The sequence below is a fragment of the Sinohyriopsis cumingii genome, chromosome 8 (genome assembly GCF_028554795.1).
Source record: "Sinohyriopsis cumingii isolate HCF-2022 chromosome 8, ASM2855479v2, whole genome shotgun sequence".
Lineage (NCBI taxonomy): Eukaryota > Metazoa > Mollusca > Bivalvia > Unionida > Unionidae > Sinohyriopsis > Sinohyriopsis cumingii.
The window spans coordinates 40,782,225-40,797,363 of NC_142968.1; the positions used below are offsets into that span (position 1 = coordinate 40,782,225).

General features: G+C 36.9%; 1 protein-coding gene across 5 annotated transcripts in view; it reads left to right on the forward strand.

Annotated features, from left to right (window-relative positions):
* The first annotated feature begins 4,405 nt into the window (after positions 1–4,405).
* Positions 4,406–15,139, forward strand: part of LOC149793341 (DDB1- and CUL4-associated factor 8-like) — a 52,751-nt gene continuing 42,017 nt past the window's right edge. Inside the window, exons 1-3 of one of the 5 annotated variants that reach the window (XM_089967323.1) lie at positions 4,406–4,468; positions 5,891–7,249; positions 14,309–14,418. In XM_089967323.1, coding sequence (XP_089823449.1) covers positions 5,992–7,249; positions 14,309–14,418 — 1,368 coding nt within the window. In that variant the 5' untranslated portion in view covers positions 4,406–4,468; positions 5,891–5,991. Of the gene's footprint in view, positions 4,469–4,573; positions 4,658–4,900; positions 5,122–5,890; positions 7,250–14,308; positions 14,419–15,139 lie in introns of those variants that run through there. The other 4 variants (XM_089967319.1, XM_089967320.1, XM_089967318.1 and 1 more) reach the window with 4 other exon arrangements.

Here is a 15,139-nt window from a genome sequence, read left to right on the forward strand (position 1 = left end):
AAGATTAGGCGCTACACAAAGTCCTCATTATTATTATCGTTATTATTATTATTATTATTATTATTATTATTATTATTATTATATGCTCAAATCCGCTTTTCGTATTGTGGCTTCCATCTTAAAACCGATGTTCACTCCAAAACGATGCTGCGTTGACTCAAGGAAAAGAATTTCTTCAAAATGTAATGATTGATAAATAAAACAAGAAAAAAACGTTTTCTTGAGAGTATGAAAATGTGTTACCTCAAACTGGAAAAGAGACCCTACAAAGTTGCTTCAAGTTTCTGGCCAAGCATTCCTTCTTCGACTACGCTGCAGCAAGGACAAGCCAAAACGAGAAGTCGAAACCCATTCAGAACTCATAAACACGTTTCGAGAAATAATAACTTGATTACTTACTGAAACAAAAAATGGTGTACTGAGATGTCTGCGAATGCTTCAAGTCAGAATTTGATATGTTTGCCATACCACCCACCATGATGACAATGCAATAATCCTAATGGGATGAATTTCATACCTTGTCGTCTTTGCCCCTATCGAATTTGAAATCAAAAGACAGACCGAAGACTACGTCGATCTGAATAACAGTCACATGTACTCGAAAGTCAAAGTAATCAAAACAGACATAACAGTAGCTCCCGTCAACAATGTCATACATTCGTTGTTCAGCGATTTTGGGTATGTACTTGAACAAACTGGTTCGCAGTGGCATGGATATTTACCGTTACCGAGAGTACCTTAAAATCTCTTGACGTAACGAAAATAAGCTATGGAAACCTGACACTTTGGAGAAAATCAACAACACAGACATAACAGAAGCCGAAGGTCATCAAAATGTTGGATTTAAAAACCGTCGAAACGAAAGTCTGATGGATCATTTGCATTTTGACATGTGGTTGCAAGACAAATATCTGTGGAACGGAGTGGATGATCACCAGCTTCCATTTGATGGCTAATGCTAACGAGTACAGAACCACCAATGTTCTTTTTGCCCGATTCTAAAGGCGCCGTGTAGACGTTTTACTCAGAGTTGGTAACGACATCAGTCAAACATTGAGCATAACGACAGCCAAGTCTCCGATACGACGAGTGGAAGTAGAAACCTTCAAGAGACAGTCATGTTCTCGAGATGTCCAGAACAAGAACAACATATTGTCTTAAGTTTTGCTAATGACAAGGCAGAAAGAATTACAGCTCTCTCCAAGAAGATTGTTCATTATTTGAACACTATAAATTAGTGATGATGAGCCAAGAAGAAATGTTGGAAGGGTATCTCGATGACTCTTGGAATCTCGTCTTAGCAAAAAAAAAGTGCTGAGAAAGTGGTATAAAGACTTGCATGGCTATTCCTTCCCTCCGCTGACTTCAATAGAGATCAAACGCATCAAAGTTCTCTTAAAACAGAATACGGATATGAAACGTCCTTAATCGGCTTACTTGACATAAATGCTCAAAAAGAAAGCCACGCATGAATTACGACTCAGTATTAACTGTGAACAAAAAGAAAAAACAAGAGCAAGAATGGATACCTATGAAATGTATTACCTTCTGACGTACACTGGCAAAATGAGAGTATCTTGGATCAGTGAAAGTCACGTTTGACTCCACGATGTGTCAACCTTGTCAATACGTTTCTGTTTAAAATTGTTGAATTGTTGATTTGTATTTTGCGTTTGAGAAGCTTCTGATGATGATTAAAGATGTCGATTTCTGAAATGGCATTGTCTGGTGATTTTATTGGAACTGTGTGAATATAAGTTCTTTCGCCTCTCTCTCTCTCTCTCTCTCTCTCTCTCTCTCTCTCTCTCTCTCAATCTTGGTCATGATTTCCTTCACGTTTACGTTGCTGAATCGAAGGGATGTTTTCCATTATGTTCGCGTTGTAGGCATACAAAGCGGAGCGTTTGTCAGTCCGACCAGCCATCGTTGCATTGTCTTGAGCTTTTATACTTTAGATAAAACACACACGCAATCACACGCTCACACCATTCAATCATGTGGAAAGGGGATTATTGATAGTGAATATAAGGCGTTGGATAGTGCAAGTGGCGTGTTTGTTAGTATGTTTGTGGAATTTAGTCTCCTTCTTTTACACCCTACGCGTATCTTACGATAGCAGGTGTGGGGACACTGAACAAGGCGTTTTGGATTGTGTATGGGTTGCTGGATGGTCGACAGCGACTCCCAGGTTCAATTCAAGTAGACCCATATAAGTGTTTGGATAGCAGTCAAAAGGTTAGTGTTGGACTGAATATGTGATATGTTCGATTGCTTTAAAAAGGAGGTAATGGCTCATGCTCAGAAAGATGGTGTTGGATTGTATATATGACGTGTTGGATTGTATATATGATGTGTTGGATTGTAATCAAAACGTAGAAGCTGGATAGTATATGTGTTTGGATTGTATCTGAAAAAGTACCATTATATTTTCCCTTGTCACTATAAACACTTTTGACCTATAAACACTTAAACCTATGAACGCATTTCCATGTTAAAGCTATCAACAAATTTAACAAGGGATTTCCCATACTTACCTATAATGGTGCCTATTGAGGTCAACTCCAGTAATGTTATATGTTACCTCCATTGAAGTCGGCCACTTGCAACACTGTTACCGCTTGAGCCCAAGTGTCACTACCATGTTGACTCTATGGGCACTTATCGCCTATATAATATAATATTTTCATCAAATGCTGGCTGCATTTTAACCTATATACAGTGGCGTCGCTAGGGGGGTGCGGACCTCACCGGGTGACACCATCTCAGACGGGTGACACCAAAATGAAAAATTGCAAATTTTACAGAGCACACACTGCTCGGTCTAGTCGGATTTCATAAGCGGATAACCGATCATAGTTAAATACATGACTAGCAGGCACAGGGTGCCACCATGCAGTCTGCAGAGCGTCTGGTGCTTATTTGAATGAGATTCAGAGCTGGTCGGAGCAAACTTTGGAGTTATTTTAAGAAGAAGAAATCCATGGTGGAAGTCTGGAGGGGTGACACCATGAGTTTACCGCACTGGGTGACACCAACCCTAGCGACGCCGCTGCCTATATAGATCCCATATGACCCCCAGTTCGCGTATACTACTATTCCCATACCCGTCTTTTGAGGTCAACTCTAACAATGTTACTGTTTCACCCAATCGAGATCAGCCGCATACAACACTGTTACCATTTGACCCTATAAACACCTTTGTCTTTATTAACCCACCCCATGTTAAACCTATATACGCCTATGTACTATGATATGACACCCAAGTGTAATCTTCATGTAAGTCTAAGGGCGCCTGTTGCCTATATAACATGATTTGACCCTCAAGTGTGTGTGCGCGTGTGTGATTTGGATTTTTAACATAGCTTTAACAATTTGTCAGTCACATCGCTACGGTGTCGGTAGTGTGGCAGCTTATAATGATGTCTAACACTGGGTCAACATGACACAGACATGTAGCATGATGTACCACCCTGTCACATTATCCTGGCACTGGACCGACCAGTCCTAACACTAACCTCCTAATGCTGAGCGCCTAGCGAGGCATCTGCTAGTACCATTTTTTATCAGTCTTTGGTACGATTTGGCCTGGGTTCGAACCCGTGACCTTCCGCATCCGATGTGGACGCTCTATCACTTAAGCCACCGGAACAGTGACCCTCAAGTGCCACATCCATGTAAGTCTATATAGACCCCAAATACCTCATATAACTACTGAGTATCACAGTGTATTTCAATTTCAATTAACAAGTAAGTCCTGGGGGTGGGGGTTAGCTTGTTATTCGACCACGTTTAGTGTATGCAGATTTTGTATGGGGCGGATGCTATCAGTAGGATGTTATAGATTATGCAAAACTCAAACAAGAGGAAACACGAATATATTTACACAGGATAAACGAAAAATAAAACAAGTGATTACGCTAACCAACTTTCATTCCGCAAGTTTACAACTTGTCAGCTTCTGATATATCTAAATATATTAATCATTTACATTAATATTTATTGCTTTCATATTTCTGTTCCGACTTTGGCACATTGGCACATGCTTGACTGCCTTCACAATATCTAAGAAGAATGTGCTATTTTAAATCATTGCATGCTTTTGATAAATATATTTGTTTGTGTGTGTGTGTGTGTGTGTGTGTGTGTGTGTGTGTGTGTGTGTGTGTTGTTTTCTTGGGTAGGGGGTCAGATCATTTTCAAAACCCTTTTTCATGAAACCCATCATAACCTATCTTCCATATTTTTGTAGGCCAAAAAGTCTTAGTTATGCGTTTATTACTGTACACCTGTACTATTTACAAATAACATGATCTTAAAGATTGGTAAAATTCGCGATGATTTCCTGGATCCATTTGAAAATGATCATAATTTGGACTGCTTGTAAGTGTAGTGAAACGGTGTAAACAAACAATATTTTTTATTTTATTTAATCTATGATCCTAGCAGCATATGTGATGAGGATTTATTTGTAAGTAATCAAAAGAATGCTAAAATATAAATATTTGAGATCATCATAATGTGTTTTTTTTCCAGTCAATTAATTTCAACCAATCAGAGCCAAGATCAAACGTCATTCCATACTTGTTTTGGGAGACTAAGCAGAGAAAAACAACAAGGAATCAGCTGTGTGAAATCTGTCAACTTCACGCAAGTCTTTGTCTGTTTTATAATGCTGTTTGTAGAATTAGATGAGATATCAATATATTTGGCTACCTTCACGCGATATTTTTATAATTTTGGAGTAGCAGAAACAACTCTTATGGCGAAGATAGAGGCCCTTCCAGGGGGGTTGTCAACTTTGTTTTCGGGTCTTAAAAATATATATATTTTGGTAAATTAACTACATCATCCTCCAGGTTAATGCCATAAAATATTATAAAAATATTCCAATGTAACGGTTATATTGGTTATATTGGTCATTTTCGTCGCATAATATGATAGTGGTTTTTTATATGACGGAAATGTGTTTAATTGATGGTCGTGTCCCTTTTTTTTCTCGTATAGTACATTATATTATTACATTCTGACTTCAACATTATCACAGTCTGCGGAACATTCTTACACTTAACATGTAGTGGATTTAGAGAAGCCTGTTTTAATATTCTGCCAAAAAGAGTCCAGGTAATACAAACTGCATGACAAATTCGTTGCCTGTGAATTTCATTAATTAAAGGCCAATATGTTATTGTTTGAAATGAGAGAGAAAGAGTGTGATTGCTAACTACCGAATGGTGAGAAAGTGATAGACAGTATATCACACCATCCTGTTTGTTTGTACCCCCCCCCCCTTTTGATTATAAAATCAGAAGCCACCAAGGATATAAAAAAATGTACAAAACTTTGTTCATTTCATTAATTGATTTATAAGTTCTAACCTGATTGCCACCAGGGAGTCCAAAACAGTCAGCTTGTTGGCATTTCGAACTAAAAAGGACTTTCTTTAGCAACAGTGTTGCCATATTTGCTTGAGTCAGTCTGTGCTTGCAAGCAATATATATAATGTAGTTTGCTATCTTGGAAAATCTCAAAAATTCCGTAAATATTGTATTTACATCCTTTAAATACATGTATACATTAGTGCTTTCTATTTCTTTGTTCAGTTTGTTTTACAACTATTTAAACTAGGCATTGCAAATACTGGGGGGTTTTTTAATCGGGGAGGGGGGTAAAAATGGCAGGGACTGTGCTGATTCTATGACTATTTGTAAATCCTGCCCCACCCACCCAAGTGGTAGGGGGATGCACTAATTGTATTGACTATCCCTCATTTCTGGGTAGCAGGGAATTTTAAATAGTTTCAATAAAATGTTTGAAAATTTCTCTTTAACTCATGTGAGAGTGCACGTCCTATAATACATCCAGATTCTAACTTGAACACTTTTTGTTGCAGGTTGTATCAATGTCAATGATCATGTGACCATAGCTTGCACTGGTGTATAATTCGGTATCAATAATAACATACCAACACAAAAGGAAAGCAACAGTCTTAGTATGTCAGAGCAGCAGGGAGTTGCAGTCAACAAGTACAGTGTTACGGACACGGAACCTGTATCCACAGAAAACCAGAATCACAGTGCTAAAATACTTGATCAGGGTGCTTTCCAAGAGTACTCAGAATGCATAATGTCTGGATCAAATATATTGGACAGTGAATCAGAGCATCTCAAAAGAAGTATGGAAAATCAGGCCGAAGAAGCTGTCATTCTGCAGAACAGTAACAGAGACATTCAAAACAAGTCAGAAGACCAGTCCATAAAATTTGAAAACCAGTCAAATCACAATAATTCTAATGGAGAACATTACCTTACCATAGGGACAATGAAAAAGGATGATAGTGGTATAGACCTTGAAAAGTCTCCAACAAGTACAAGTGCTAAAGACTGTAGTGACTTAGATGGCACAGAGAGTATAAGTGAAAGCTTGGAAGATAGTGCAGTGTTTTCACAGAATTCTGAGTCTCTGATCCATGGTGAAAATGGTATTGATGTGAACATAAATGAAGCAAGTCTTGATGAGATAGAGAAAACTGATAAAGATAAAGATATTTCAGCTAATACAATTGAAAACTGTTCTGATAAGGCATATGTAACAGAGGACAACCCTGAAATCTCAAATAGTAATGATGTAGAGGGATTTGAATTAAGAAAAGCTGATTATAAATCAGCGTTCTTTGACATGGAAACAACAAGCACCTTATCAGATGCAGTTTCACCACAAAATGATAATCCAAACACCTCGGTGATTCAGATGGAAGAAGGAGAAGCAGCAAGTTCTAGAAAGACTAAAAAAAGCAAACAATCCAGAGCAGACTCGGGCGATAGTTCAGTCAAGAAGTCAAAATGTCTCAGGAGAAGAAGAATAGAAAGTGATTCAGGTGATAGTGATGCCAATGTTGAGAACAATGAAAACATTGAAGAGGCCAATGATTCCAAGCATTCTTTAAGCCTTGATTCTGATGACTTTTCAGATGAGGAGGTTGAGAATGATATTGAAGAGGATAAAAAGTCTGAGAATTCAAGTTCTGGCAATGATGAAGACATGGATATCAGTGATGGAAAAGTTCCGAAACATAATTGGAAGGCACTGACTGATGTTAGGGAGCGAGAATATGGATACAGGAATAACACACCACCTGGTTATTTCCGTCAGAAAATTCAGGGAAGCCTTCGGATGGTGCAGAGATTGAAACTACAATACAAGATGGAGTACCATGAAGGATGTGTTAATGCACTTCATTTCAACAGGATAGGTAACTGCTTTTAATTTTGTCTTATCTCTCAAAGGAACATAATAAATTTCCAGTGAGAAACATATTCAAAGCTCTTAATACATAGCCTTTTAATAAGAGTCTGACAGTATACTGGACATGTTTAAAACCACAACCAGGCTACATGTTTTATCTTTTGGTTAGAATAATACAGGACCATATAGAATGAACATTTAATTTATTTATTTGTAAATTTACTTAGTCTTAAATACAAGAACACCTGGTACTGAATGTCGATACAGTTACATAGACAAAAAGATTTAAGATTTAACACCAATCTTAAGTAAACTAGATAATCACAGGAAACAAAGGCGATTGACTTCCATGGGAGAAAGTGCACTGGAGCTTAAGAAATAATTGCACCTTCTCCACCCCTTTCTGAGTGGACTTAAGAATATATCTGATATGATTTATATCATTTAGATTTTTATATTATGGAAGTATAAGACACATTGCTTAAGTCAGGGCAGTGCATTAGGTGCAGGTAAAATATTAACTGAAGGTGGTGAGTATCATAAGGTGAAGGCACAACATGAGTTCACCTCTAATGAAAGTGAAGAGATAGGGTGAAGTAGCAACTTAATGCTACTGAAGTAATATACTTATATATCAATTCATGAAGGAAACCGCTTTGGTGGCCAAGTGGATAAAGCATCCACTTCAGATGCAGGTTGTTGTGTGTTCGAAACCCGGCAGAGTCATATCAGAGACTTATAAAAATGGTACTAGCAGCTGCCTCACCAGGTTCTCAACATTAGGAGGTTAGTGTTCGGACTGGCCTGCATGATGTCAGGATTATATGACTTCGTGGGACATGATGCTACATGTCTGTGGCATAATTCCACAGTGCTAGACATCACTATAAAATGCCATACTGCAGAGATCAAAGCAATGTGACTGCATCATTTTTAAAGCTACATTAAAAATCCAAATCACACACACATAAAATTCCTGAAGGAACAATATGTGTTTCCCAGATTTATCTAAACCATCATGATCTCATGCCTTCACTTAGGTAATCATGGTGATAATTAACCAAAGGTGAAATCATATCAACCAATATGATAGCAGACATCACCACATGAATAATAAATTCTGGAATTCCACATAATGTCAAGCAAGCAATAGCATATTAGATTTCATTAGGAACTTGATTTTGTTTATATATTACAAAGATCTCAGAAACGCTTAATTACACATATTTAGACGCCATTTTTTTATCTGGGGCACAGAAAATCACTGAGGCAGGAGTCCTCCATATGCATGTAATAGGTGTGCGGCAAAATTCAAAGACTTGCCAGTCCTGCTTCAGCCACCTGCTTTGTGGGAAAATGTGTTGATCAGTTAGCTGTGCTGATATTTACAAAGACAGAAATCAGTGACTGAGAGACCCCTTGATACATACATGTTGCCATTTTATAAGAGTACTTAAAAAAGAACATGTTGCAATAGCTGGGCGGTAAGTTCAGAGGCTTTGGGAAAATGCACTGACATTTACAGTGATTGAATTCAGAGGCCGAAAGACCCAGAGATGTACATGTGGTCATTTATAAAAGTACATCAAATAAACAGTAGCTTTCGTTATTGTGTCATTTCCAAATGTAGTGGAATAAGCAGTGCATGTGACCTCAGAATCAAGACATGTTGAGACTTAGAGAAAATGCCATTCGTAAGTCACCAGAAAACGTAAACTTCACCTTCTTCTGTTAGGAAAGCGAAAACGACTTCACCCTGTGATTATTTAAGCGGTACATTGACTGACCATACCATATTTTTTTTAAATGCCCCTCGCCTTAGCCCGGTTAGTTCTAGTGTTGTAATGAAATGTATTCATCAAGGCATCATTAGCAAGGCCTAGTTTTTATGTAAATTACATTGACAAACTCTTGCCCATTCACAAGCATTCTGTTTTGATACCTGATTGATCATTAACCCTTTTCCGAGTAAGGTAGCAACTATCAATTTCCTGCATGCTATCCTTTGATGATAAGACATGCAGACCTATGTTTTAAGATCAGAACTGGTGATCTGGATATATATTAACTGCATCTTATACACTATTTTGTCATAAAATTACAGTGTGACCCCACTATAACACGGTAGTTGGGAGCCATAAAACCCGACCATGTTATATACCGAACCGTGTTATATGGAACCAAGTCACTTAGCTGAAGGAAATTACCCCCCCACACACACACACACACAAAAAAAAGTTGGGGGTTTAATAAATGTGGACGGTAAAATACGTGCTTCATTGGCACATTTACCATCATGAATTGATGCATATTAAATGAGAAATACACCTGTAGTGAATACAGAGAAGACATAATATAATAGTTTACTTTATTTAGAGAACCATGAATTGGTACCTCTATGTGAATTCTGTTTATATATAAATTTCTAATGTATAGCATGAACAGAGTATCAACACCATGTACTCACCTGCGAACCTCATCATATACATTGAATCCACAATACAAGTGATTCCATCGAAAATATGCATACACATCTTTAAAATATTCATTAATTTTGTAACAGGTCATATTGGTCTGAATTCAGTGGAAAAAACATAGCACAATCACATAACAAATGACGAAGCACGTTTACTTTTAAGTATGTTCCAAGTCAGTAAAAGTTAGTTTGCGTTTTAAGCCGCCATTGGCATAAACTTTTTCGCTACAAAAAGGAAACTTTCACAGCACAGTTAACGTGTTCCAGTCATGTTGGAAAATACAAAAATCCATCATTCCATCACTTTTATTTAAGTTTGGTACTGACGTCTTTGAAGAAAAAATCTTTGCTGTTATTGAAAGATTGTAGTCGGCTTTCTTTGATGAATGGTGCATGTGCTATTGAAGTCACCGCTAAAGGACAGCTTTGGAGAACCAAACGAATGCCCATTTCTTATTGTGGCGGCAACATCAAATAATTATATTGAATGATTGAGACTGCTATTTTTTCCATTTGCTAAGTACATTTTCATAACAGCCAGTGCTTCAGGGTAATAATAATAATAATAATAATAAACCATCATTAACAAGGATAACGCATTTGGTCATGGCTGACCCATCTGCCATGTGGTCCTCAATTTTTGTAATTAAAAACAAATTGAACAAAATTTAAAAAAATAAAACAAATTTTTAAAAAAATTGAAGACCATGCACATAAGCATGCATCGTCGCACACTCATTCGTACATATTTGACATCAATGACTATGTGTGACTATACTGGGAAACATACAAATATTTATCAATTATGGATATGATTATGAAGTTTTCTATTCAGAGCTTTCAATATGTCATTCCAGCTGATCTAGAAGGAATTTCTTTAATGACATTTTAAAAGAAGCAAGGGAAGTTAAATTACATATCCTCATTGGTAACTAATTACATACAGTAGGTGCTGATATAGTAAATGATCTTTTCTAATGATTGGTTTTCAACCAAGGAATATGGAGATTGTTGTTAGTCGTCGATCAGATATTACGCTCAGTATTCGATGATCTTAGTTCAATTATGTTAGAGATATAATCTTGAGAAAGACCGTTTAATGTCATGATTCCTTTAAAATAAAGAATACATTTGAGGGAGTCATAACAGGAAGTTTCAGTACTATTCGGAGTGCCCTTTTCTGGAGTCTGTCAATTCTGGACAGATTATAATTTGATGTGTTTCCCCATATGGTACAGCCGTAATCTATCAGTGGTAGTATATAACCCAAAAAATAAATTTCAAGTGATTGTGGAGGTAGAAATTTCAAAAGCAATTTTAATAGAGTTATTCTTTTGACTACCATTGCACGTAAGTGATCGATATGCGCATTCCAGCTGAGGTGTTGATCAATGTAGATACACCACTCCCTCGATAACTCACGCACATCGGGGTCCAGAAACATCGACCGCACTATAAGTGAGGTGCGTGTTATCGAGGGACCTATAAAATAAGCCCAAAACCAATAAAGTGATTGACGACATAACAGAGAAATGGGGGGGTAGGCAGATTATACTGTTGAATACTCACTTTATAATCGTTCTGAGATTAAATGTTAATAAACATCTCTTCATAACGGTGTACTTTATTATTTCCTCATAGGACAACATTAATTTCAGAATAAATTACAGTATATTGAGGCGATCATCGAAAACATTATTCCACGTGGTTTCCGTTCGCTTAACATGTGTACCACTTCACACATTGTGTACTACGTCACTAATTTTTATGTTGAATTGGATACATTCTAGTTTTATTGTTTGATCCAAATTAGACGTTTTTTTATATACTAAAGATCAACTCTTTTCGAGAAACAGTGTCGATCGAACGATAGATAGATAAGTATTTTTGAATGTGATAGAACAAGGGTTAATCAGTACAGACGTATTTAATTGGTCTACAAATTTAAAACAACGTAAATTACAACAAGTTAATACTTGCCGTTTGTGCCACGCTTGACAAATATCAATTCACTTTTTGAAAAAAATCAGTTATTTTTTTGTGTATGTGTTACTCCTTGGTTTCTCTGCCGCCGAGCAAAATCCCTCAGATTTCTCAACTGCATGAGCTTTACGTAGTCAACATTTTGGGTCTCCAGCCACCTTATGGCAATATCAAAATATTGGATTGCTTCCTCAGTTCCTGTGCAGAGGGGTGGGGGGTGCAACATCTGGGTCTGCATCACTTTCAACACTTGTGTTACTCCAGTTAGAATCGTCTTCTGCTGCAAATTTGTTCGCTATAGAAATAATTATAGTTTCATCTGACATGTATTCGGCTGTGGGGCAATCATTGTCAGCACAAATCCAGTCCTCCATATCATCAAGAGAAACACCCATCTCAGGACCATGAGTCTGTACAAATTTCTCCCAAACAGCCTCGGCATTAATGACATCAGTTTCACTGAAACATTCGAAGTCACTATCGTCGTCGTTGTCTCTGTTACTGTTTTGCTTTACGTCAAAGGCAGCTCCAAGACCCTTAATCCAGCACCCGAGGTCTCTTGTAATCGATTTTTTTTTTTAATGCAACAAACACTTCCCCAAGTTGTTGATCAAAACAAAGCCGGCATGTACATGTAATTAGGTTCTCACAGAAGTACTCACGGGTTTCGATGTGACGGTCGATTGACTCTTTTCATGTTTTCAATGAACAGAATATGTTGTGATTATAATGTTTACACTGAAACGGAATTAAAGGATTAGAACGTGACTTTCACACAGGAAGACGTTTAATTGGTGTTTATTTCATTCTCAGTTGCCACCTGTTAGCATTTACCAGAAGTTTTCATTGATCGCTATTTAAACAGACTGTTTATTTACAGTATACTGACAACTATTTATCATAAGAACTTACATAATATATGATATCTTTAAACAGAGGTCTCGCTAGGATTTTAAAACTGGGTCTTTCTGCCTCTGAAGTCAATCACTAAATATCAGTACATTTTCTCACTCGGCCGCTAGTCAAATCCTTTGAACTAGCCGCCTAGCTGTTGCATCATGTTCTTTTTTTTTTTTTTTAATGTACTCTTATAAAATGGCAACAGTACATCAAAGAGTCTTTCAGTCACTGAATTCTGTCATTGTAAATATCAGCACAGTTAACTGATCAACACATTTTCCCACAAAGCAGGTGGATGAAACAGGACCGGCAAATCTTTGAATTTTCCCGCGCACCTATTACATGCATACGGAGGACTCCCGCCTCAGTGATTTTCTGCGTCCCAGATCAAAAATTGGCATCCAAATACGTGTAATTAAGCGTTTTCGAGATCTCTGAAATTAATTCTTCTTTAGAACTTGCAAATTTCAAAATATGGATTATATTTTTACTGGCATTAATCACCATTTTCGATGATAAAACCATTAATGTATCAAGGTTTAATTTATCAGTTCTTATCGTAATTTTTTCATGTTCAGCCTATTTTAAAGATATTTTAAATACAATTTCTCTGGAAAAAATTGGGAGCCAAGATGGACACCGCGTTATAAGCGGGATCGTGAGTTATCGAGGAAGCGGTGTACCAAGAATTTTTATATTTTTGACAATAGATATGTCTAAGCCATTTTGAGTTAGAAGTAAATCCATGTTAGTAGATAGACGTTGTTTACTTTGAAATTTCAGCAAACTATTTTATCAGGGTACATTTTTAAAAAGAAATTGGCCGTTGTTTAGACTACTCTACTTACTGTCCCTCCATGCCTACTGAATAAACCAATAAGTAAGATGTATTTTTTTTTTTACAAATTTCAACTGCAAAGTAGCTAATGTTAAGGATGGAATGTGCACCACTTCCAGTGACCTTCTGTCCATCCAACTGACCTTTTAGGGCTGTTTGCAATTCTTCCCTGACAAAGTGAAAACCAGTAGAGATCATCTTGACAACGCATATTTGTGATACAGAATTTCAGTGGGAACCTGTCTCTATGAATTTTTTTGTACAATCTTGGTGAAGAGTGCCCCTACAATATCATATACAAGAATCCAAATTTGTGTTGAATTTGTACCGTCCCTACAGGATTTTGGATTTATTTGGTTTAATACCACCCCCACCACTGAGAGACCTACTAAAGATGAAAGAACCATCAAATTCGATATGTGTATCAATAATGTATTATTAATCATATTGATACACTTCAGAGGTGTAGCATTTTTTCTGTTCTCTTTTGCTTTCTGCATCATTACTTTCCTTCAAAAACGTTCAATTTAAACTGAAGTTACTGTGGACTTTTATATTGTTGAGACATTGAATGCATTGGATTTTGAACAGTAATGACCTCATTTAGAAGAATTGTGACCCCTGATTGACTGTCTCCTAAAATTTGAGTTTCCAACTGAAGTTCTGTGCAAGGCTCCACCTAGCAAATCTTAGATGGATCCCTCACCATGAGTTATGTTAATAACTCTAATCAAATGGCAAAAGTAAACTTCACATCAGATATTGGGAGTTATCTTTATATCCTGCATATTTGCTGTACATATGTTAACAACAGGGTAGTTTTTTTAAGCCTACCTGAGTTTGTAACTTCTTTGTTCTGTATTTTTTAGGAACCTTGCTTGCAAGTGGCTCTGATGACTTGAATATTGTGCTGTGGAACTGGCTGAAGAATCGTCCTGCCCTTGTGTATGACAGTGGACATCGCAGTAATGTTTTTCAGGTACTAAAGATGATAGCCTGGAGACAGGAAGGATTACGTAGCAACAGGAATTATAGTAGTTCAGAAGAAATTGAAATCAGCTTGTAACCTGTCACATGGGAGGCTTGTTTCAGCTGTTAACTAGGCCCTTCTTTAATTTGATTTATTTTGCTCATTCCCCACCCCTAAAGCTAAAATTATCATTTGTACAAGGCACTTGAATCAATGTGAATTTGGAGATAAAAAGTGCAGAACCAAACCTCTTCAACCCACCCAACCTTGTACGTGTGCAAAAACCAGGTTTCCAGCTTAGAATATTAAAGACATATAATGAGCACGTTTTTGCTTCTTCCTGTTCTAAAGACTGATGGTTTTTGAAAATTCCTGTGAAAAACAATGTGTTTCCTTTCATTTTATTGCACGCCTGTTTCATGAATGAAATTAATTTCTCAGGTAGAACTGAGTTTTTTTTTTCACAAATTAAAAGAAAAGAGAATTAAAATTGTTTGCAACTTATGGTCAGTAGTTCAGAGTATGTATGCCGACTTTGAAATTTTACAACACATGAATAAGTGAAATGAAAGCAATGCATTTATAAGAAACAAAAATGAATGATATTGTTATCAGTTCTTTTATTTCTGCCCATCTCTATCCTGCTAATTCCCTTCAACAGTTTGAAATAGGGAAACTAGCTATAATAAATCCTCTATATGGACATATGAGTTTTTTAAACATGTTTTTG